The sequence below is a fragment of the Cynoglossus semilaevis genome, chromosome 15 (genome assembly GCF_000523025.1).
Source record: "Cynoglossus semilaevis isolate Cse_v1.0 chromosome 15, Cse_v1.0, whole genome shotgun sequence".
Lineage (NCBI taxonomy): Eukaryota > Metazoa > Chordata > Actinopteri > Pleuronectiformes > Cynoglossidae > Cynoglossus > Cynoglossus semilaevis.
In genome coordinates this window covers 16,605,083-16,630,002 of record NC_024321.1, presented here as the reverse complement: position 1 = coordinate 16,630,002, position 24,920 = coordinate 16,605,083, and the positions used below count along the sequence as shown (strand labels likewise).

The window sequence follows — 24,920 nt, the reverse complement described above, 5'->3', positions numbered from 1 at the left end:
GTGTTTTGTGGTGAGATCCACATGATTCTTGGCAAAGGTTCCCCTGTTGCTTGACAACTCATTCTAGCAGATTCCCCCAACTTTACCGTCACCAGCGACGGTGATTTCAAATGAATCTTTGGAGCATTTGGTCCGACCTTAACGCTGACCTTCCTCTCATCTTTTCCCAGTTTGTTCTTGGCGTAGCAAGTATAGTCTCCCTCGTCATTTTTGTCCATTCGCTGCAGAAGTAAAGTTCCATTGCCAAACATAACGTAGCGGCGATTCCGATGACCGCTGTCATCTGACTGAAGAGCATTGTTGATGAGAGTTCCATCTGGAAGACCCCAGGACACCTCTGGGTCAGGGAGACCCGAGGCCACACAGTCCACCTTGAAGGACAACAATAACAGCAAATTAACTCACAATGAATCGTGATTATCTATTGTCACGATAAATTGATAGCCATGAGATATTGAGAAGGAAATGATTAGTCTATCGACTTGGGTCGCAAAGGTTTGTGTTTGGGAAAGAGAGTTTGGGAAAGAGGGAGAGAGAGCTCGTGGATTTCTAGGCTAATGTAAGGCGCCTGCGACTTTCATAATGTGAAATGAACTTCCATACCTGTTGATCCTCTGATCATTGGTCGTCTGCCGGCTTCCAGTGAATATCGTTTCTCTGCTTGTCCGGCCACATTTTTGGCCAGGCATCGGTACACGCCCTTATCGGCTGCCTCTGGTCGAGTGATCCGTAGCGTTCCGTTACTGGAATAATGGGTGAAGCGGTGGAGTCTAACGCCAGGCGTTAACAACGTCCCGTTGGGCAGTACCCATGCAAACTCTGGGATTGGCTTTCCACGGGCAGGACACTCCAGGAGCAGGTCTCCACCGTCATGTCTGATTGGCAGGATTTCTATATTTGGAACAGCGAAGCTGGGCTTCTCTGCCAGCGAGGCCACTTCCAGTTCGACCAGCAGCGACGCTTCACCCAGTTGGTTTTTGGCGACACACATGTATCTCCCTTCATCTGTTCTTCTCATCCCTCTCAGCTCCAGGCTCCCATTCTGGTGTACTCGAAATCGCCCTCCACGGTACGGTGTGGTGAGCGTTTGGCCGTACGGAGTAATCCACCAGACCCTTGGTTCAGGTTTACCTTCTGCTTTGCAATTCAGAAGCACAGTTTGATAGAAGACCCCCATAACATTGGTGGTACTCTTCCCTTTGACGGCGTTGATGAACGGCTCCCGCGGCTCCACTTCAAGTCTCATGTTTTTGACATCATCACCTGCAGAATTCCGTGCTACACACGCGTACTTCCCTTCGTGAGCCAGCCGTACCCTGTTTAACACCAGAGTTCCATTCTCCATGACGTGAACCTGGTCTGATGAGGTGGACATCACCGTGTTTTGTGGTGAGATCCACATGATTCTTGGCAAAGGTTCCCCTGTTGCTTGACAACTCATTCTAGCAGATTCCCCCAACTTTACCGTCACCAGCGACGGTGATTTCAAATGAATCTTTGGAGCATTTGGTCCGACCTTAACGCTGACCTTCCTCTCATCTTTTCCCAGTTTGTTCTTGGCGTAGCAAGTATAGTCTCCCTCGTCATTTTTGTCCATTCGCTGCAGAAGTAAAGTTCCATTGCCAAACATAACGTAGCGGCGATTCCGATGACCGCTGTCATCTGACTGAAGAGCATTGTTGATGAGAGTTCCATCTGGAAGACCCCAGGACACCTCTGGGTCAGGGAGACCCGAGGCCACACAGTCCACCTTGAAGGACAACAATAATAGTAGTTTGATGCATTTCAAATGTAGCAGCATATCGTAAGTGGATTCATTGATTCGCCCAGTACTACCTGGAAATTGTCTCCAAAAGTGACTCTGCTCTGTGCACTTCTCACATGCTCGATTTTAGGAGCAGTCATCACTACGTCCACCTGGTGATACAAAAACACGTAGGACTCACATCAACAATTAAACGTACCTAAACTTTTCAATACCATCTGGAAAATGCAGGACAAACAATCATTTTTATTTCCAAATATTTATAAAAAGTCAGAGTCTGTTCTAATCGTACCTGAAACAACTCCATGTCCTCGCCATTAGGCCGCTGAAAGACACACAAATAATTCCCACCGTCCTTTTCTGTTAGCTGCAGAATCCTCAGAGTCCCATTACGGAAAACTTTAATTGGTGTCTCTGGACTGGAGACAAATGCAGGTGAAATTCACAGTGTGAAGACAAGCAGTCATAAACATCTTATAACTATGCCTTTTAAAAAGTCTTTTCAAAATCGTTCCAAAATTAATTCATTACCTGTATCTATATTCCACAATGTTCTTTGAGGGTAGCTGCCAAATAGTCCCCCTAGTGGAGGCGGTAGACTCTGGACAATGGAGGTAGACGGCAGAACCATACATAGCAGAGACAGTGTGGCGGCGAGAGGGCGTAGCCTGTCGATTGGTAGGAGGGATGACAAGAGGGGGGGCGGGTGGAGGAGGAGGAGGAGGAGGAGCTGGAGCGGGTGGAGGAGGAGGATGAAAAAATGATGGAGGATCTGCCCTCACTTCCAACTGCACCGACCTTTTGGCCACTCCAACAGTGTTACTGGCAGTACAGTCGTACCTGTGGCAAACAAATCAAAGGATTAGCTTTTTATATACGTATATATCTGTTTATATATATGGACTAAACTGAAACTGAAATTCATACCTTCCTCCGTCAGACGGTGAAACATTCTTCAAAAACAAAGTCCCATTAGGAAAGACAAAAAGTCTTAATCCGAGATACTGTGACGGTTTAACGCTGACCCCTGACGGGAGCATCCACTTCAGAGTTGGCATCGGTTCGCCTTTCGCAGAACAGTGGAGATGAACGTTTCTGCCTGGTGAGACAGAACTGCATTAGTCCACAAAGCTGTTGGATTAAAAAAAAACTGCACTAGGTTTAAATAAATAAAACACACCTGGAGGGGCGATGACTTGATCAACTGCGTCTTCACTGATGCTCGGAGGTAGGGCAGCCACGTGTAAATGGTAGGTGATGGTATCAGCACCTGCTGCATTACTCGCTATGCATTTATAATCCCCTTTGTTGGAAAAATTGGCAGAAATGATTTGCAAGGTTCCATTCTGAAGCAGAGACATCGGAGAAAGACGAGTGTGGACAGTCCCCATGTCACGGACAAACGTCTTGTCCGGAAGAATCCAGGAGATTTGTGCTGGTGGTTTCCCAGAAGCCAGACAGTCCAGAGAAAAGCCCTTCCCCAGGTAGGCTGCTATCTCTGTAGACTTTGGTGGTTTGATCTTGGGCGCCTCAGTCTGGACAGCTAAGGTGATGACCATGCGATCTGATCCAAAGCGGTTCTGAGCTGTGCACAGGTACTGGCCGCGATCCTGCAGCTGGATGTTTTTGATCAGAAAAGTTCCATTCTTGAAAACTTCGAAACGGAGACCATGTTTAGTATTTGCTGGAATAGTGGCACCTGAAAATATATTTCGACACAAAGTAAGAATTGATAAATTATGAACAAATTTAAAGAGATTACATTAGTTTTGCCAAGGTCATTGCAGTCTCTCACCTGTAGAGACTTTGGTCCATGAAATAGAAGGTTCTGGGTTCCCTGTTGCTTTGCAGGGCAGAAAAACATCACTCTCAGCAAGCACTGACACACTGGCTGTGGTTACAGTGGTGATATGAGGCTTTGTTCCTCCGTTTCCTTTTCCCAACATCCATGGAAAAGATGGGGCAGGTGTGACTCGCCGAGAGCTGATTCGTCCTCCAACCAATTAAAATGGCAAAAGTCAGAATCCTTGATATTGGTGGAGTTATAAATGTTTTTTTCTACGTACGTACATCTGTACCTACCTCCAACAGGCCACCAACCGCCCTGCAGCACTCCTGGGTTTGTGGGTTGGTAGGGGCGAGGTGTTGTAACAAAACCAGACTCTGGCAAAGTTGAAGGTTCTGGGTTAAAACCGTAGGAACCAGTGGGTAGCGGTGGGTTGGGTTTGGGTCCCATTGGAGGATTGTTGTAGCCTGTACGAGGTTTAGGTGTAGCCAGTCTTCCCAGTTGTGTGATGCGATCAAGCTGTGCCTAAAACAAAATTATCAATGACTTTTATTATAGCAAATATGGCAAAATTTACAGAGACATTCTTGAACAGTTACGGTGTTCTGTACTCTGTTTGTTACCTGTCTGTATCTGTTCTTCAGTTTTAACAGGAGGACCTGATCCATGGTTTGAGTCCGGCCGTCCACATGGTGATTCCGATGATTATTTTGTGATGGGTGGTGATAATTGGGATGTTGAAATTTTGTACTCTCTGTTGTTCCAGGCGTTGTTGTTGTTGTTGTTGTTGTGGGTTTGACTGTTTCAGCTGTGATTTCTGGTCTGTTGGTGACAACTGGGCTTTTAGCCCAGGGGTGTGTAAGTGACCAGGATCGATAGGTGGGCACAGGGTGTGACCAAGGACCTAGGAACCATTATTTAATCAATTATAAAATATAATGATGCACTACAACCTTGTTTAATTTATATTTTATAACAAAAAAATAAAGTACTTTTTGTTATTAGATACATGTGTACATGGCTTTTGTAATGACGTTTTGCTTACCTTGCCTGGGATTAGAAAACTTGCCCGGCCATGAAGGGTAGAGCGGGTAGTGATGATGCTGGTAGACTGAATGCCAGTGGGAAGTCGGGGGAACTTTAGGTAGCTGGAAATGTCTACCTGTATTGACTTCACCTTGTCTCCCAGTATTCCTGTCGTGGTGTTGATGTGCTGTCCTGGCAGTGGTGGGCTGCGTCTTTCCCTGGTTTTCTGGATGAAGCCATGGATGAAGTGGCTCCATTATTGGGAAATTTTGGATCCCAGGTTTTATTCTTGGCTCTGCTTCCTTGTCTTCCCTTCCTGGAACTTGCTTTGTTCCACCTCCTAAACCTAAATTTCTATCTTCAGAAGGTGACTTTGCTGAATGTCTTCGATTGTCTCCCTCTGTTGGAGGTGGAGGGTTGGGTGCTGGTCTTCTTAGAGTTGTTGTTGAGATACTATCGTGTATATTTTTGTTCCTTGTATTGTCCTCCTTTTTAGATGTGTCAGTTTGGCCCACACTGGTTTCAGTGACAGTTCCGTGATTGGTCCGTGGTTTTTGTGGTGTCACTACAGCTGTGTCACTCTTCCTTGCAGGGTTTTTATCATACCTACTCTTGTCTTCGTACTGTGTCCTTCTCTCAACACTCTCTTCTTCAGATTTCTCTTGGTTAACGGTGAACTTCTCCTTTTCATCAGCAGTTCCTTCAGTTGGATACGGAGTACTAGCTGCATTTGGAGGGACAACTGTCTTTGGATTGGGTAAATTGTACGTTCCAGCATCTGTTAGTTTCTTCGTCAGTGTTGGAACCGTGGTAAAGCCACTGCTAAATCCAGGTGTAGTAGAAGGCTTTTCAAAGATTAAATCTTTTTTGGCATCCAAGCCATCGCCATCCTTGTAATTGTATTCATCAAAGTATTCGCCTTCATCTTCCTCTATCTGATACTCAGAAGATAAGTTTTCTTCGTTTTCAGTACTTTTGACAGTCGTTAAAGCAGGTGTGGTAACGGTTGTAGCAGTAGTGGTGGTGATAGTAGTAGTAGTAGTAGTTGTAGTTGTAGTTGTAGTTGTAGGGATGGTCGTAGTTGGAGTGGTTGTTGTTGGGGCAGTACTTGTCAGAGGAGTAGTTGTCTGGGGCTTCTTTACTGGATATCTGTTGGGGTGTAGGTGAGGATACCCTCGTCTTCCTGTGGGGGGCCTTCGTCTAAAAGGAGGCCTTCTTCTGTTGGGCCCAGCAGGTGCTAATATGGGGTTTCTTTGCCTCTCCTTAAAATTCCTCTTTTCAGACTGAACAGTTGGCTGCGAAATTCCACTGACAGAATTTTCTGTGAAAGATTTGGGAGCTTCGGTAACAACGCCAACATGGTGTAGGGATGGTGGTGTAGGTGGTGTAGGTGAAAGATTTGGGAGCTTCGGTAACAACGACAACATGGTGTAGGGATGGTTCCCTAACTGTAGGTGGTGGTGGTAGACTCTCTGGTGTTCCAGAATATTTACTACCAACTCTCTGGTGTTCCAGAATATTTACTATCAAAATCTTTTTCATTATATATATAAGTCTTTGTTTTCTTTTTCATTATATATCCCTGACTCAATCCTCGTTTTTTTGGACAAAAGTGTTGTCAACTCCGACGTAAAATAATGGCCTGCAGTGGTATGAGCTATGCTATCAGTAGTAGTAACTGTTGGAGTAGAAGTTGTTGTAGTAGGTGGTGCAAATGCACTTGTCACGTCTGTTGTAGAGCTCTCTGTATCCGGTGACTGAATTGGGTAAGAATTGCTCGTTTTTGCATTAGTTTTGGCCAATATCTCAGCCCAACGATCGGGATCTAACTCCTTGATAGATTTATTGGGTTTTCTTTTTGCCCAACGATCGGGATCTAACTCCTTGACAGATTTATTGGGTTTTCTTGGGAGTCTCTGGGAGTCTATAATTCTTGTTTTTTTAGGGAATAAATTAGGGTTGTCCTGCCCCTTTTCCTCCTTCTTGGGAAACTGTGTAGCAAAAGGCCGGATGATTTCCTGGTAATCTCCCCCTGAACCTTCTCCTTCCTGCATGTTATTCTGAAACAGCTGTCTGTCTGTACCTTCATCCTTTACCTTTGAATTTACAGAAGGTTTCCCCTCTGTGATTTCTACACTGTGCGACAACATGTCGACTCCGTACAGATTTGAGGCTAAGCAGCTGTATTCTCCCGAGTCTTCTTGGCTCAGCTTTTTTACAACCAACGTCCCATTTTCCATCACTTCTGCTTTTCTTGTCTTTTGCGTGGCCAGTAGATATTTGTTTTTGGGTAAATACCACACAGTTTGACTCGGCTGCACTGACGTGACGTTACATGGAAGAAATAACGTGTTTCCTTTAACTGCTTCAATTTTCTGACCATTCAGAGCATTGGGGCCGAGTGAGAGTTCTTTTACGGTGAGCCTTAGAGGCATCAAATCCACACCTGCTGGGGTTCTGATCATACAGTGGTACAGACCAGAGTCAGACAGTGTGGAACTAAAAATAACCAGTTCTCCCGTTGCTGTAATCTCGGTCTTTTCATCTGAATCTTCTACAACTGACAAATCTGGAAGCATCCACTCCACCTTCACATTGGTGTCTGAAGGTGCGACACTGCACCGCAAACGGACCTCTGTGCCCTCGAGAGCTGTTTGGACCCGGCCCTCTGTTGTTCTATGAATCAGCGCCCAGACAGTTTCACCGTCCGGCTCCGTATGAGCTTTGACATTCTCGGAAATTAAAGTTGTAAAATCCATCACCAGTTTCTTCGTTGTTGTCTGCTGTCTGTTGAGCTTTAACGTGACCCTGGGTTGAAGCAGCCAGGATGGTTCAGCTTCTAAATGTCCTTTTAACTCTGTGAAATAAGGTGAATTCTCATTGATAGCCTGGACGTACTGATAGGTTGTTTTGCTTGCATTTCCTCTACGTTCACCTCTCTCCAGGATTGCGGGGCTTTCGTAGTAATATGCCACCAATTGCCAAAGATTCTGCAATGTTTCTCGATCAATCTCACATTCGAGGACAGTCACCAGGGAGACATTAACAGTCACTTGACCAGATGATGGGTTTGAAGTCCAAGTCATGGGTGGACTTTCTTCAGGTCGGCGCACGCTACAAGGCACATGAGCCTGGTTTCCGTGATTGTCGGAAAGAACAAAAGTCAAGTGGCCCAAGGGCTTTTCAAAGTCCCGGGTGTAAGGCAGGTCCGGCTCCGTCTCAGACTCAGCCCACGTGGGGTTGTCCCACTGTTTAAGAGGGGAGAGAAGAACCGGGCGTTCACAGGTAAGCTTGTTTGAAGTCATCCCAAGAAAGAGGGAACCATTCAGGGACTGTGGAGAAGAGCACTGAGGGCATACTTCACTGGAACCACGTTCCTTTTTGCACTTTATTAGGCCTGGAACAGAGACAGGGGCGAGAAGGAGATGAAGACTAAAAGACAGAGGTCTAACATGGTAAAATTACATGTCATTTAACCACTCACAATTATACAAAACTAAAGAATTATTCAGTACTAACCTTCATGCTTGGAACTCCATTCGACCAACCAGCGTAGTTGACAATCACAGACCCACGGATTTCCATGCAGAGTAAGAAGTTCGAGCCTCGGAGCAGTCCTCAAAGCTGCGGCTGGGAGCTGCTCCAACAGATTGTCTGACAGGTGTAAATGCCTGACAAGAAAGTGATGTAATTATCTTTACTTGGTGGTTTGTGAGGTGACAAGGAGATATGATCTCACTTATACATGCAGTGTAAACAACCAAACAACATGGATTAACTTGCATGACTTTAAAGGTTTTAAACGAAGATATTTTGTGATCTCATGTCATGATTTTTATTTTTGCTTTAAACATTAGATTTTTAGGGTTTGGTCTTACCTGAGTCCAGAGGTCCAAAAGCTACCTAGGAGTGATACTGTTATGAAGGTGTGGGGGTGAATCTCCTTCAGGAGATTTCCCTCCAGCTGCAGAAGTTTCAGGGAGGTCAATCCAGAAAAGGAGTACGGCTCTATAAAGTTAATGAGGTTATGGTCCAGGTGGAGACGAATCAAACCGACAAGTCCTTCAAACAGACTGGGGCTCACTGACGTTAGCTTGTTGTAACTCAGCTTCAGAATCTGCAATCAGACAAAGTGGGTTTCACTCACATTCACTAATGGCAGAAACAAAAACAAAAAAAAACTGTGGAACAGAAAAGAAAAAAAAACCATGGAGCTGGATTTATTAATGAAAGGTAATATTCCCTCATTGTTTGTTTGTCTTTCCAGTTGCTCTAGCTACAGCTCGACACCAAATCTGCAGAAGAGACATTCACACTTTGACACGTTTGACAAACTGAAGAGTCCATCAGCCGTCATCATGTAACACCTTTATTAAACCATGTCTCCTTGACAAACTAAATCCAACAAATTATAGGACTTAATTTTTTGGTTTAGTTCCAATCGGAACTTCATTCATCATTGTGTGGAAACCCAGAGTTCTGAGGTGTATAAACAGGAACCTTCCATTTCATCATTCCTACAGTCTTTACCTGTAAGGATCTCAGGCTGTAAAATGCTCCGGGGTGGACTGTGTGAACGTCATTTCCATGTAGCATAAGCATTTCCAGTTGCCGTAGTGACCTGAACTCCGACCCCTCCACCTCTGTCAGGCTGTTGTATCTGTCAGAACAGAGCACATAAAAAGGATCATTTACTGTACAGGAAGGTAAACAGAGTCAGGGATGAAAGGAAGGCGCTCTATAATGAACAGTGAGTTTTCACAGGAGTTCCTAGGTCACTGTGACACTTCCAACGGAGGGGAAAAAGGTCGTTACGGTGAAGGACTCCAGTTCACCTTTGACCCATAACTATTTCCTCATGCTAAGGAGTCTTTGGGAAGTTGATCAACATGGGGCCAACAGGGGCTCACCGTGTAGAAAGTGAAGAAAGCTGTGCGTGAATGAGAAAATGGCCGGTTTGCTGGTTCAATTCCTGGTCTTTCTACATGGAGGTTTCATGTCAAATTGACCATAGGTGTGAATGAAGGTTTAAGTTGTTGTTTGTCTCAGGAAGATTTTGTGAGGTGTTGATTTGTATGATTTGATGCAGGACAATCCTCCTGAACCTCACCTGGATTCTCTCCTGCTGTCTCCTCACTTAGGAGCGAGGGAATGGCAGGAGAATCTCCAAAGCATGGTAAGAATGACTCATTATTCAGACATTCTTATTCACACATGCAGTCCCTCTGTTCTGTCTCCAAACAACAGTTCTGTGCATGTCTGAAAACAGCAAAAGGTTGGCACGCTGCAGAAGAAATTCATCATCTGAAAAACTGTTATTTTACCTCCCTGTGCTGTCCAAATGATAAGTCAACAAACTATCAAAAATATATCCTTAGTTTTTTATGTGTTTACATCTGACAACCTCTGATATTTCTAAAACAAAAAACAAAAAAAAAAGTTAAAATCTAACCTGATTTCTGCTCCATTCACAGCAGATTCACAGCATCGTGTTAAAACACATATTGAAACTCTAATCTCTCCGTATGACAGACTGCTGGCTGAGTCAACACTTGTCTTCCCTCAACTATAAATCCTTGTTTTTTTGATGGGCTGTGTGTCCTGTAGGTGGTCCACGTCCTCCCCAGCACTGTTCTGACATCAATCAGCCAACTCTCCTTTGAAAAAGTTCAGAACCTTGCATTTATTAGGGGTGGACTTCTTTTGAATGCAAATAACATTTTCCCAACCCGCTACTAAAGTGAAACAGACCCTGGAGTGTCGATAAAAGACGCCAAACACGCCTGGTGTGAATAAATATAGGAATGAAAATAAAGGATGGCAATAACGTCCACATCACACTGATGTGTTCCTGAGACGACAGGATGGTTCACCCTCAAGAATACAGGATCCTGTCGCTCCATGATTCATTTCTTGAGCTGACTATCACACTGTAATCTTATGTAACATTTATGGGCAGTTGTACAGCTCTCTGTTGTGAAATACAACAGCAGCAGCATTTGTTCTTGTAGTAACACCATCCAGCCAGTAAAACTTCAGTTTAGCTATTATTTCACGTACAAGAAATACATTGTTTAGATCCATGTACACCTGGGAAGGCCTTTTATGATAAGGACTGAATGTTTTGGGTTTTTTTTTTTTGGATAATGTCGTTGTTTTCGGTAACACGTCTGTACAAGGCCCGCTGGTATACGGAGACGGCCAAATCCAATAAAGAACCAGATGCATAAACTGTTTTACACGAAGCAACAGAGCAGACAGATATAAATACCTGATGCACTGGTGGTCTTCTTAATAGTAGCACATAAGGTGTGTATTGGCAAGAGTCTGACGATTCGACATGGATCACGATACAGGGGCAATGATGCGATACTGTAGTAGTGGTTCTTAAAGTTTTTCTACTCTGTACCACCTGAGAAAACATGGAGCTCTCTGAAGCTCTCACCTGAGAAAACATGGAGCTCTCTGAAAATGAAAATATGAATTTTCCCTATGTACCACTAGAGAGCGCTCGCGTACCACTGGTGGTACACGTACCACAGTTTGAGAACCACTGTGCTACAGGCCCGGTATTGTGAAACGAAATATCGCGATATTTCAGCGTATCAGTATCAGTATATATTAACGACGCGGACCGGGGGGAGGTGTTCTGGTTTGTAGGTAATTTGAGGTTTTTGCCTCGTGAGTGAAAAACAAATCCTTAACAAATTACCCCACATTCCACACCATTTCCTGTGGTGTGTTTGGTTTTCTTGCCCCCTGGGCCGCATCAATCTGTGTCTCAGAAAACTCTCTGGTGTAGATTTGCATCAATGCATGTTAATCGAGTCCTCTTACCCCAGGTTGAGCCTCTCTGTGTCTTTGGGAAAGGTCTGTGGTATGACAGCCAGGTGTCTGAACGTACAGTGGACCTCTTTCACACCGGGGCAGCTACAGGTCCGTGGGCAAGACGGGACAGCGTGGATCTACGGAAGAGAGGCCGCAATGTTAACGCAGGGAAGAAGGATGATATAATTACAACGAGGCAGAGGCAGAAAATCAAGGAATGTGAAGAGGAATGAGAGAGCGATGAGCAGACGTGAATGTAGAAAGATCAGATAAGAGAAGAGACCCAGAGATGAGTTCAGACCTGTGGGATATCTGACAATTTGGAAAGACATTAATATTAAGTGGAATAAACAGACCTGAGGCTTGTATTCAATAAACCAGGTGCACTCACATAATGTACTCTCGTGCCCTGTTCAAGCAAGTGTTGTTAAATTAGTCGGTTTTCATCTAAAATTTATAGTTACAGACAGGAAAAAGACAAGAAAAGTACACAATATTACCAAAAAAAATTTATTTAACCTTTAATTATTTATTTATTACTGTCACAGTGGCTACTGCTGCACGCCTGTTGTCAGACTGTAAAAAGAGTCGCAGCACTAAATCACTGACGACACCGACAGTTGACCAGTGCGTCTTGTAGGAAGATTTACCGTTTGCCACAGCAGTGATGAGAGCAGCAGAGGAAACCACGCTGCGGCCAACCTGCAGAGGATCTTGGCGCACCGCTGCAGCGCCATGACTGGAGGTCTGTCTATCTGCTCATGACATTAGTTCATCTGAGGGAGGAAAAAAAAAAAAGATTTGGATTTTTTTTTTTTTTGATTTTTTTCCACAAATTTAATAATTATCACCATCACCACATATGACCAAGACACATTAATTTCCCAGGATTCATTGTCTTAAATCCCTTTGAACTTCGTTATTGATGTTGTGTAATGGTTGTACATACAGTATATTACGTGTCCTTTGTTTACTTCAAATAAAACAAAAATCACAGTTCCTGGCACAAAAACACGTAATGAGTTTATATGTCAAACTTGTTCGCAACAGAGACGCAGGACACAGAAGAGTCTTGTGACACATGGTGTCCAGATGGAGGCAGACGTTTTCGTCTTCACAAAACATATCAAACTCTTTTAATAGTTCTAATCTTCTGAAGCTGCTCACATGTAAGCAAATAAATAATTAGCAGGTTAGCACAAATGTTTATGTGGTTGTTTCTAACAGTAGATGTCTTGATAGGTTGGTACATGAAGTGGATTCACTGGTGACTCATAATTAGCAATAACTTCACTGCTGCAAAGTTACAACAGTCGTTTTAAGAGTGGAGGGGAAATTACCTTAATGATTGGGAAATTTTAAGACATCTATCACAAATTCATACAAGTCTTAGCTAATACACAACTATATTACATGAGTGATAGAGAAAAAAAACATACAAAACCCATCTTTTTTTCATATTACTTGAATTTTTGGAAGGTGTTGGAAACCAGATTTATTTTTATTTAATATGATAAATAATACACCCCTTTAAAATCTGAATAAAAACTGCAAAATATTTTTAACCAAACCTGAATTTAACCCTGTAAAATCTGATGTTTTTTTTCACACAAATACAAAATAAAATGAAGAAAAAGACCAGTTTGTGACCCTGTGCGGAAGAAAAACTCTCAGAATTTTATCAAAAATAATTTAAAGTAAATTCTCAATGGAAACACGACCGACGGAGTTTTCAGAGAAACAAAATGTGTTCACAGGTAGAGGCAACAACACACACACACACACATATTTGAAACCATTAGAGGCCAGTGAGGGGCTTCTGGTTTCCATGTGTGTTGCTGTCTCCTCTCCTCAGAGGGAGACTAATTCACCTAACAGCTGTGTGTGTGTGTGTGTGGGGGGGGTGTACCTGTTTGTTATACTTAAGGGTACACTTTTTTTTTTGAAGTGACACTTTGTCCATCAGGGGGACATTTTCAAGGTCACCACAGATTTCGATTTTATTTTGAGATTCAAGATTCAGATTGGAGTTAGTTTTAATACCGGGGTCAGATTAAAGGGTAAGTTCAAACATATATTTGTTGGGGTTATGGTGAGGAGAAATTAATGTTATAGAGTTATGATTTTTACAGTGGACTGGGATTCTCGTATTCTCTCTTCCTTTCTCACACACCATGCGCAGACTTCCTGGTCTGACAAACATATTAGCTGAGAGAGTTTGGCAAGCCTCGACCAGATTAGCTTTTTCCCCACAGAAGGATTTCATTTCTCTTTAAAGGCAGCTGCTGGTGAGAAGAACCAAAACATCCACTGGACACAGTAACTCTGTCACTACTGAGATTCTACACTTCTTAGTTCTGTGGTCAGGTCATGTAGATCTCAGCCCTGGCGTTTCAATGGATAACTAAAGCACTTGACAAAATGACCGTTGACCAAGAGAATTCAAGATAAATATGGATTTAACAGCAACAAAACTTTGGTAAAAGGGTTTCTTTTATTAACAGCAACAAAACTTTGGTAAAAGGTTTTTTTCAGACCCTTCAGAATGGAAGTGCAGATTCTAGGTCAGATTCTAGGTCAGATTTCTTCCATGGTCAAGGATTCTTTCTAGCACAGGATCTTGAACCCAGGCCTTTTGGCCTCTGATGACTTTTCCATCCTGTGGCCAGGATCATAAAAGTCATTCCTGACACTTTATACCAATACCTGGTTAAAGAGTACACACTGACAGACCCAGTTTGTCAAAAATTTGAACTGTACACTTTGTTATTTTTTATGACAACTGACAACGGTTACATAACCTTTAATCGAAGTCCCAAAACCTGCAGCAGCTTTTATGAGTCAACCAAGCAATAAAGGTGTCCGGTTAGTACGAGTCTCTGGTGTCATTTGAAATCAAGATTACAACGGTGAGCCAGTTCCATGTTATCTCTCTGTAATGACTTTGCCTGCACTGCTGAGCTCTGACGATGGAAACTGAAAGGATGAGAAATAAAAAAGGAAAGAAAAGCAGAGAGGATAAAAAAACAGAACTGAGAGGAAGGAAATGTAATAAAAGAAATGAAAGAAATATAGTAGAAGATATAGATGGATTTGAAAGGAAAGGGCATAAAAATAGTTGAACAACAACAAATAAATGGAAGAAAGGAAAAGAAAGGGAATGAGAATAAAATGAATAGAAATAAAAGAATAGAATAGAAAAAACAAAGTAGGACAATTTGTTTTAAAGGGTTAAAATTCAATTTGTTTTAAGAGGTTAATGTTGTAATTAGAATATTCTTAGAAAAAATCACTTAGTATCTCCTCCAGTCTCTCACCTGACAGAGATTAACGGCTGTTTTTCCTTTAGAAGAAAAAGACGACTCTGTCTAAGTTACTCCTGATCACAATCGTATGCTCGCTGGCATTTTCCCTTAAGATTTTTTTTATTTTATTTTTGAAAAAACTCATTCTTTTATTCCTCACCTTAAAGACGATGGAATCAACTATGAGTCCACTCAGAACATGTGGGAATTTGGACAGATTTATAACTAACATACGAGACAGATCACCAACGGCAATCTCTCACTTTGGTGTGTCAGACCACAGCATGAACAGACTGCAGGCCTCTGCCAGACTGAACATTAAAAACCACAATGCATTGTGGACCGGGGTTGAGTTTAAACAGCACACTCTGGTCTTCTCTGGTCAACTTTAACTTAGTTAAAGGTCTGTGAGTTCTGTCAGTATAAACAAGGTAAACATTTCCTCACTTCACCAGGCAAATTTTCTTAAAATGCTCACAATATTATTACAAGTGCACTGCAACATGAGACTCTTTCTGCCAAGAAGCAATTTTTTTATACCAATAAATTATGATAAAAACAGTATAAAATTCTCCATTCCAACAAATTTAACTACAAGAAAAAGTGAACCCACTGACACCTTGTCCCTTCTGCAGGGGGCGCCACAGCTGTAGACCCACAGTTTTATGCTGATTGCCCTAACCCTTTGCTGACCAACCCAACCCAGGAGCAGGAAGTAGGTTGAATAGACTTTGGCTCCTGTTCGCGAGTTAATACGGTAAAAATTTACAACTAATAGAAAATTAACGTTATCTCCATAAAACACAACGTTCTCCTTTTAGAACGTCTGAGTGGAGCCAACGAGATCTTGATGTCAATAACATCACACCGACTCCACGCCAAGTCACAGCTGCTCTATTCGTGGTAACACATGTTAAGATAGGACTACAATATGATTCCCATATGTTTTCCATGCTAGTCAGTATCGCCATGTGTTGCCTATATATCCCCATTCAAAACTCTTTTTCATCATCATGTGTTTATTGTTATTGTTGAACGCCAACCCGTCGACCAGAATGCTATTGAAAAATCCCAAGTGATTTATTCTTTTGAATAAACTTATTTCAGGAACTTATTCCCATACTTAGACTGATTAAACGGATTATTACCAACAGATCGTTGGTTTGAAATACAGTTAATATAAATTGGCCACATTTCCCTTGTACAAAAACAATGATTGGGAAACAGCAGACTTTCATTGGTAACTGAAAATAGTTTTACACAATTTGTGTAGCACAGTAAAGTACTTTCAGGTTTTTTTTCTTTTCCAGAGCACTGGCAGTAAATCTGTCGTTACGAAGCTCACATGGCGTTCAGACAACATTTAAATCCTCCCAAAATACTCCATGCACTCCAAAGTTGATTCGCTGCTTTCCTTGCTCTCTCACACAGACACAGAAAAAAAAACTGACCTTGAATTTACCACCTTCATGCTCTGTATGTCAATTAAATTACAACATTAACTTCCCCTTTCTCTGTCCATTCATACTGATGCCCTAAAGACAGAGTTTTACTCAGCGGAGTTACCCAGAAACAACCTGTGTCTGACAGTCAGTGACTGATGAAGAGTATTATCCGTGTGTAATTACGGATGATTTTACAAATAATTAGGTGTGGGTGTTGGTTGAGATTATGTTTCTTGTTGAAGTAGAACTCTTCTATTTCAAATGTTGCCTAATTGCCGTGGACGAGGTGGGAAAAAAAAAACAAACAGATAAATTTAGATCAACACCAAGTACATCTGTCACAACATGACAGTTGGCGTGAAATGGATTTTCAAAGTCAAATGATTGACCTTGGTGTTGAGAAATGAGCCGTTCAAAGCGCTCCTCCGCAGAAACACTAATGAACGCCTGTTACGGAGGATAATCCCTGAACAGGTTTGAAGCATTTCTCTAAGATCAACATGAAGCACTGGCACAGAGCGCTGAGCTGCGGCGTCAACACGTGTAAGACACTAGAAAACTTCAACACAACAGCTGGGAGCATTTAAGTTTAAGTTGTTATTGTAAAGGAAAACAAAAACTCACCTAGAAATTCTCGCAGAAGGGGTTAAAAAAACAACCCACAAACTGTTTACAGGCTTCACTCAGGTCCTCACGTCTGGACTGCAGGTCGGAAAGACAAGAAAAGTTTTACAAGAAAAACAGGCGTAAAAAAAAAAAGTATCCACTGAGTGTCTGGTCCTGTGGATGCTGGTCCAGTTGTAAAGTCACTGATGAACCAGAGTCTGTGAAAGAGAGAGGGATGGAGCGGCGTGTGTGTGTGTGTGTGTGTATTAGTTTGACCCTGCGTTGGTCCTTTAGCATCTGGTTTTCAGATTAACTCCTTTTCCCTCTTTCCTGTCCTGTGCTGTAACTGTGTGGTCAGGAATGCAGCTTCTAACATCCACTTTTACACCTACGCTCCTTCCCTCAAATCCTCGAGTCATCTCCTCACCCACCCACCCTTTCTCCCTCGCTCTTGCTCTCTCTCCCTCTCTCTCTCTTTTTACCTATGCCTCCAGTCCCTCCCTGTGAAACACTATCGTGATCCTTTCCCTCTCAGTTTTTTTTCCTTCTTCCTTTGTGTTTCACTCTTTATTCCTCTTTATATTCTCTTCTTTATCCTTTTTTCCTCCTCGTTCACTTTCATCTTCGCAGCCCCCCCTACCTTCCTCTGGCTCTTTTTTTTCCCCCCACCTGAGATACAAGTTGTGAAACAGATTGTGATTACGATAAATTACCTATAGATGTCGAGTCAGTGCCAGCAGCGATACAGACTGGTACGCATGTTCCAGGGGTTAGCAGACAGCTTCATCCGAGTGATTTCCTGGGGTTAGATTTACAGCGAGTCACAGCGGACGATGCCTTTCCTACCTTTGAACCTGTGGCGTTGACACGGTGTGGCACCATAACCAGGCTTTGTTCACCTGGGAATTTCTGATCGTGTATTAGTTTTGTCTAAAAGAAATCAAAGCCTGTCATAACACGATGTCGATTGATTCCATGTACCAGCTAAATATAGACGGCAGGCTCTCCAATAGTTTCTTTTTTCTTCTTCTCTCGAAGGCATTTGGAAGCATTTAAGTCGCTGACCTGCTCAGTCGTTGCCCGAGATTTCAAAACAAGTCTATAGTGTATGAATAGGGCTTTTGTAACAGAGCTCTTTTGTTGGAGCGCTCCGCTTTTCACTTCACTTTTATTTACCTCGCCACAGTCAGGGGATGAAAGAGACGCAGCCACTAACGTGTGGTTTACAAGCTAAAGCTTGTTAAGAGTTAGCAAAAGCCTGTTCATACAATGTTTATACATTGGCTTTGTTTCCCACTCTCTCTCGCTCTCTCTCTCTCTCTTTCTGTCACTAAGCATCTCTTGCAAATACACAAAGTTATTGAAATATATTTCGTGTATTGGTAGCAAGTAGTTTTGTAAAATATTTGCTCATCTCACAACTGTAAATATTCTCCTTCGATATTACGTTCATACAAATGAACAAATGTAATCTGGTACATTTCCAAATTTGGAGATATTCCAGTTTTTTCTGAATAATTTTTGTTTTGTTTTGTTTGGAGTTTAAGTAGCAAATGAGGTTTCCGGGTCGATGACTGGCGCCATGACTGCCAGGGAAGCCTGCAGGTGCGGTGCTCTCATCACTTCCTCGCCCCTCATAAGTCGGCAAAACACCCACATTTTCGCAAATTACTGAGCAGCCGCCCAGCTCACTGAATCCTATTAATTTAGGAGATCACACGGTGAGAGCGTGGTTAATGGTCTTGCCTTACAGACAGATGATCACTGACTCCAAGCTGTCTTTATGTATAGCATTTGAGCGTTCTTCCTGTGTCCGTGTGGGGTTGTTTCCGGATACTCCGGCCTCCTCCCTCTCCACGCAGCCCTGAGAAGAATGAGGGTTTGGGTTTTTTAGGGTTTATCTTGTGAAGAGTCTCCTTAAAGTTCTCAGACAGATCAGATTATCCGCTTTAATAAAGCAATCTCTGCATTTGCTATTTAATCTCACCACCAACAAATCACTCTAATCAGTTGACTCTTGTCTCTCTTTGTTTCTTGACTTTGTTCCACGGTCCTGTGGGATCAGAGGAAGACTAACAAAAGCACGTCCTTTTGAAAGACAGTCAATGCGATGATTTAAGGACAGGAGTGGCCCTTCTCCAAATATTATCCTGTAGATTAGACTCTTGTTGACTGTAGCTTCACTCCTGTCTGTACTCAGCTGGTGGGCCTCTATTTGGCGCTGTTTCCCAGACTGATGACTTTTGTGTTTCTCTTAAGGCCTGGAATATCCAGGAAATACATGTGGGCGACACGTGTGCTGTACATTTCATCGGTCCCGTAGACTGGTCGCTCCTGGGGGGCACTTGACAAATGACAAATGGTAAACATGAACACTGTAAACAGTAGTAAATAAACCCCAAGTACAGAAGTCTAGTGTCAAGCCAGACAATCCAGAACTGCTGAGTCTGATGTCCTCGGCACGGCAGGGCTTTGATTACCCACCGGCAGAAAACCAGGCACTAAACTATGGTTACGATAAACATAGGAATAAGCATCAGACAAACGCCCAAAGTGGTGCAATGGCACTGTTGAAGACAGTTTTAATAAAAACCTGTTGACTTTGTACATATATTCATTTCCTTCTTTTTAAGGTTGTGGGTCAGATGGGGTTACAGACGGACCAGCAGTCATTAATAGCCGTAACACGCTTTTGAAATCCATACACGTTATTCCAGGTCTTTCGAGAGATTTGCTGAGAATACTTCAATCTAGTTCTAATTTATCGTTTCTGGACACACCGATTCGTGGCTGCGTGGTTCTTGTTTCAGTGGTTTCCTTCTTCCTTTTTTTTTTGTTTTTTTATAGTAGATCACACTTGTTGATAGATCGTTGCAGCTGTGATGGGAGTAGACCTGAACTGAACTAAAACCTTTGTGTCTCTGTTCTTGAATCTCTACAGTGTTGGTCACAAACTTTCCAAACTCTCCTATTCTTCACAGAGACAAGATGTCCTAGATGTCCATCCGTCCGTCCAAAACTCAATAAAGGCTAACCACGTGACCTCAGGGGTCATATATAGCCAACTGTGCAACATGGGGAGACAATGAGACTCATTCTCATTTAAGGAGCTGATCATGTTTCATAAAATAGGTCCCAGATTGACAGCTGTTCTCTTACCTTAAGGTAAGGTACATTCGAGACAACATTATTGCAAAAAAAAAAAAGAAAAGGAAAACTCTCCTGAGGGTTGTGACAGGTAGGTTCCCTGAGATTGGTGAAAATAACCGTATTTAGTGCTGCTTGCTACGACAGGTTTCTTTTTGTTCCGTGAAGCCTAATATTACTTAAGCTCACAGTATTCCTCTGGGTATTTGGAATGTGTTTGGATATACTCTCTGGTGGGCCTCCTAGCAATTAAGCCCTTAATTTAAGATGGATATTAAATTAAGGCCCTTTCAAATTCTAGCTGCTTTTTTCCTACTCACAAAAACAAATATTACGCTTTAGGTTGTAGAGTTGATCTAAATTGGTTTTTGGAACAAATGGTTGTGTTTCTATGTGGAATAAATTCTGCCGCACTACACAGGGCTCTCGTACTGTCAGGCAGCAAATCACCCTCTTTAAATAATCACCCTCTGTGGGGGAGGGACTTCATTACTTTATCAATACATGTGGTTTGAGGAAGAACAGTCCTAAATGAAGGACCAGGCCATGTGGGGCCATCGAAGGTGGAAAAAAAAGATCAAGGAATAGAGTTCCCTTCATGGAGAGATACAAGCGCCATACCTTGGAGCCAGGCCTGGGGGCGCTCTACTTATGAGCTTGTCACCAGGTCTTTACCTTTAGAGCCTGATCAGTCTCAAAACAGGGGAATGTTCAAAGGACCAGATGGCAGAAATCTGCAGAACGCAGTGCAATATAGAAAGTCCAGCAGTGGGAGCCAAAACCTCCCACTCAAAGACTGTAGTCTGCACATTTAAGAAAAAAGATTTGTCCTTTAAAGCATGACGACCACCCTCATTCAGGTGTAGCTCTCAACAAGCTTTTTACATTAAGGAAAACTGCCTGTTTTTTATCATTCTTTGATTTTACTGGGCCTGAGGCAAAGCAACAGGAAAAGCTCCGAGTTCAATGGTTCAAATATTAAAACACGATAATTAATGAATATGTCGAGATCGCAAAAGACACATGGAGATTCCTGACCTAAAGCAGACGTTAACAATGGTGAGAAAGCTACTAACAATGTGTTTATTGATTCCAGCGCTCACATTGATCTCGTCTTCACTGCTGCTAATTAAAACTATATATCACTGAGTTTTAGTTTTCAAGTTAAAGAATGTTTTTTTTTTTTTTGGTATGATATCATTCGGAAACACCAGTCACCACAAAGACAAACTGCCTGTGCTGTCAGTTTGTCAGAGCCTCTATTCAACGAACCCATACAATTCTCTTTATAAACGGCAAGAAAAACACGCCTGCCTGACTCTGCATCGATACGTCAGGCAGAGCCACGCAGCTGGGAAAACACAGCACCGGTGCCAGCGTGCATAAGAAATAAAATATTTACTGCATAGAAACTGTCATAATTTTACAGCTCATTTATCCATCACTAAATAATGTTCTCCCAATGGTTTGCTGAAGTGACTAGAAGGGTTCTTAAATCTGGGTCTTCAGGATATGCCATGGATTATTCCAGCTCCTGTCAGCAATCTGCGTAAATTTAAAAAGAAAGACTCTCAAAATGAACGCACTTGTGCTCATTGATACTCTTTAAAATCTTCATGGTACAGATTTGACATTTGTAATTATGAGAGGGTGAGTCAAAAATGCACTGAAACTTAACAACAGTCGACAGTTCACTGCGGACCAGCTCTTGTTAAATGATACAAATATATCATATTTTCTAATCTTATATTTTCTATTATGATATTTGTATTACTTTTGGGCATCTGTTCCCATTCTATTCTAGTCTATAATTTTATGTCATTTTGAAAAACTAAAACATGTTCAAACAGGTCTCTCAGGCGTCTCCAACAGCTTTGACGTTGACGTTTGACAGGTTTCATCATTATAGCTTTGTTGAGTGTAGAATTTATTTTTTCCAACCCCCAACAATTTAAATTTTTTAAAATCAGAGTAAATATCTTATTTTAGCCGAACTTTACTGTAGAAAATGACTGAAACTTTCTAACAGGCTTTGATCTAGTGGCCTCTGATTTTTTTTTTCAACCTTTTCCATGTTTTCACCCCGTCTTGATGTGACCCACCCTGTGATTTGGGCAGTACTGTAGGTGGTACCAAGCCCAGAACTGTCTGCATGGCAGCTGCACAAACATACTTATACACAATTATATGAAACTGATAAATATGTTGGTTAATACATTAGGTAAAGTAGAGTAGAATGATTCAATGTGGAATGATCAAAGGTGCATAGTGACAGAATAACAAAATACTCCAAGAGGAGCTTGGCCTTTCAACTTTTGTGGAAGTGGTTAGTGTTTGGCGTGCGCTGCTGGATTGACATGATCTACGGCTCATATGATAGTCATCAAACATTACAGTATCTCTATAAATCCCACGGGGAAAAAATCTTTTTACCGTCAACGTTTTTAAGTACTGCTTAAGAATAACAGCGATGCCAGTTTTTCACTTCTGTTTGACTGTGGATGTTGCTTCACATAAATAGACCAAACTATCGTCCTACTCCCTCCAAACTTCTGTCATATTGTTTCCTAAAGGTTTGGCATTGCTCCGTTGGAAGACTTTTCTGAGACACTGGTCAAACTCCTTGCCAGATCGATAAATAAAAATTAAATCCGTCTTTGCTAAATGTTTTCTGTGATCATATGTTCTCTTTTACTTTCTGGCGGTCTGCTGTCCAGCAGGTTGGTTAGACGATGAGAACCTTATAAAGGAATCAAAGCCTTTTGAGCTGCAGCCAAGTGAAGTCAGTGAAACAATGTGGACGGCCTAGTGTGAAGGGTTTCAGTACTGTTTTTGTGGATGCACTATCAGGTGAAGTGATCTGAGACCGAGACCAATTTTAGTCTACAACAAAAATATATCATACCGCACCGTACTACATCATATTGTATTGTATCGTTTTGTCTTGTATTTATCGTATCGTATCTATCGTTTTGTCTTGTATTTATCGTATCTTATCGTATTGTATCCTAGACTGCTGAGAGATGCAAAACGCAGTGGTTCGTAGCTCCACTCCAACAGCCTTTCTGAATTTAAAGTATCTACAGAATCCTACTGTTCACATGAATGTTAGCTGTGCTGACTTCTGGCTATGCTCCTATATTGTTAACATATGCAATGTCTGAACAAATAACGGTGTAAATCAACTTTGACTGAACCATCAAAGGTCACATAGTTGAACTATTGTCTGGCTTTATATTAATTTATTACACCCACGTAATTTCTTTGTCACTATTTGCAGTCAAAATATAAAAAAATACATCTATAAATTTGGACTCACATTGTCTTTTGTTAGTGTGTGTGTGTGTGTGTGTGTGTGTGTGTGTGTGTGTGTGCCAACAGGCAGAGGCAGATGCTTGACAGAACATATTTGGACCCTGGGGCCAAAACAAGCCAGTTAAGGTCGGAGCTCTCTTTTTCAGCTTCTTTCTTTCTCTCACACACAAAAAAAGCCTTGATACACACTATTTAAAATTCAACACAGTGTTTTAATTTGAACTAACATTCATTAATCTGCCAGCTGTTCAATTAAAGTGGTATTTATTTAGATATTCAGAGATCTTTTGATGATTCAACACTCCTTCTTGAGTCTCAAACTCAAATGAGCTGGGGGCCACTTTTGTGATCGTTTGTCCTGTAAAATACATTCTCACTCTCGATGGACAAAATCGACTCTTTCTTCAAATTAGTCTACAAATAGTTTTGTTTGCAGTTGTTGGATTTCTCACCTGTTTTGAACCTACTGTAACCTGGAATATCTGGAATACATAATGCGAGAAGCATTTAATCCAGAGTAAGCCTGCCATTTAGCTGCAGGCAGAGCAGCGTATAAAAGGCAAAGAAAAGGAGTCGCAGAGGAAGCAAAGAAGCAGGAAATGGAGTCAAACATACGTTGAGGCATTCCAATGCATAGCGGTAGACAAGCCAACACGCATACAGTACGGTAGATGAGGTGAAGTCATTAATGCTGCTGTGAGATTTATGAAACAAGGAGCACTTTTATCAAAGTCTCCCTTGTCCCTTGTCCCAGTTTTGGCTCCATCTTTGCTCCACTACTGTTTTCATACTAATAACCTGCAGTTTAGAAAATGTGTGGAATTTTGCAACATCTAGTGGTGAAGTTTGATGCTGCAGCTCTATATCCCTTAATGATGTGGGAATATAGACAGGCATTTAGTTCTGAAAAAAAAAGAAAAAGTTAAAAAAACAAAAACAAAATGTAGGTAAACAAAAACATGTGTACAAAGCGTACTAAAATAATGATTCTATTCTAATTATACTATTCTAATCTGCAGTGAGATAGTAACTCTTCAAAGCATGCTATAAGAACAAAAATCTAATGAAAACGCCCGAGGCAAAAATACCACACATTTGATGTATTGGAGACCTGCAGAGTTTAGACTTTATTGTTTTCTACTAGTGTAAACTGAATATCTTTTGAGTTAATCCCTAATCTATCTGAAATTTAAGTGCACACATCTCTCTCTCTCTCGTGCCTTTGTGCACATGTATGTGTGTATGTGCATATGTATCTATGTACGTATGTGTTTTGATGAATGGTTTAATAAATCAAGCTAAAATTTCCCAAGAGGAACAGACACACAGATGCTGCACAGACACCGTCTACGTAAGGATGTGCTAGAGGTCTTTGATACATCTGGTCTTATCATCTCTCCGTCTCTTGTGTCTCATATAAACAGATTTTTTTCTCTCTGAGCTTTGGGCTACTTGAAATAAGAGTAGTGTAAAAAAAAAACTTGTATGCTAATGTCTGTTTTATAATTTTGTTTCCATTAATTGATGGAGAACACGCCTGCTTTGCCTACTTCACCTACTTCACCTTCCTTCCACTGCCATATGTGTCAACTTCCAACAACTAATTGCTTATGTATTTTCAGCTGACTTATTTCTGTCTGTACTTGAAAAGAAATAGTAACTCTTTGAACTAAAACGTACACGTATACCACATACAT

The 24,920-nt window shown here is 41.8% G+C and overlaps 2 protein-coding genes across 3 annotated transcripts in view; both read right to left on the bottom strand.

The window, feature by feature from the left end:
- LOC103391270 (matrix-remodeling-associated protein 5) overlaps positions 1–4,736 on the bottom strand; it is a 7,178-nt gene extending 2,442 nt beyond the window's left edge. Inside the window, exons 1-10 of one of the 2 annotated variants that reach the window (XM_025063067.1) lie at positions 4,597–4,736; positions 4,175–4,373; positions 3,848–4,076; positions 3,561–3,758; positions 2,946–3,464; positions 2,693–2,864; positions 2,297–2,605; positions 2,058–2,184; positions 1,837–1,917; positions 604–1,750 (exon numbers count right to left, since the gene is read on the bottom strand). In XM_025063067.1, the coding sequence (XP_024918835.1) occupies positions 604–1,750; positions 1,837–1,917; positions 2,058–2,184; positions 2,297–2,605; positions 2,693–2,864; positions 2,946–3,464; positions 3,561–3,758; positions 3,848–4,076; positions 4,175–4,219 (2,827 nt within the window). In that variant the 5' untranslated portion in view covers positions 4,220–4,373; positions 4,597–4,736. Of the gene's footprint in view, positions 1–603; positions 1,751–1,836; positions 1,918–2,057; positions 2,185–2,296; positions 2,606–2,692; positions 2,865–2,945; positions 3,465–3,560; positions 3,759–3,847; positions 4,077–4,174; positions 4,392–4,596 lie in introns of both variants that reach the window. The other variant, XM_025063068.1, reaches the window with a different exon arrangement.
- A 1,506-nt stretch (positions 4,737–6,242) lies between these two features.
- Positions 6,243–24,920, bottom strand: part of LOC112488219 (matrix-remodeling-associated protein 5-like) — a 28,078-nt gene continuing 9,400 nt past the window's right edge. Inside the window, exons 2-8 of the mRNA XM_025063366.1 lie at positions 12,056–12,181; positions 11,415–11,542; positions 9,108–9,237; positions 8,456–8,694; positions 8,097–8,248; positions 6,445–7,974; positions 6,243–6,334 (exon numbers count right to left, since the gene is read on the bottom strand). Of these exons, the coding sequence (XP_024919134.1) occupies positions 6,243–6,334; positions 6,445–7,974; positions 8,097–8,248; positions 8,456–8,694; positions 9,108–9,237; positions 11,415–11,542; positions 12,056–12,142 (2,358 nt within the window). The 5' untranslated portion in view covers positions 12,143–12,181. The remainder of the gene's footprint in view (positions 6,335–6,444; positions 7,975–8,096; positions 8,249–8,455; positions 8,695–9,107; positions 9,238–11,414; positions 11,543–12,055; positions 12,182–24,920) is intronic.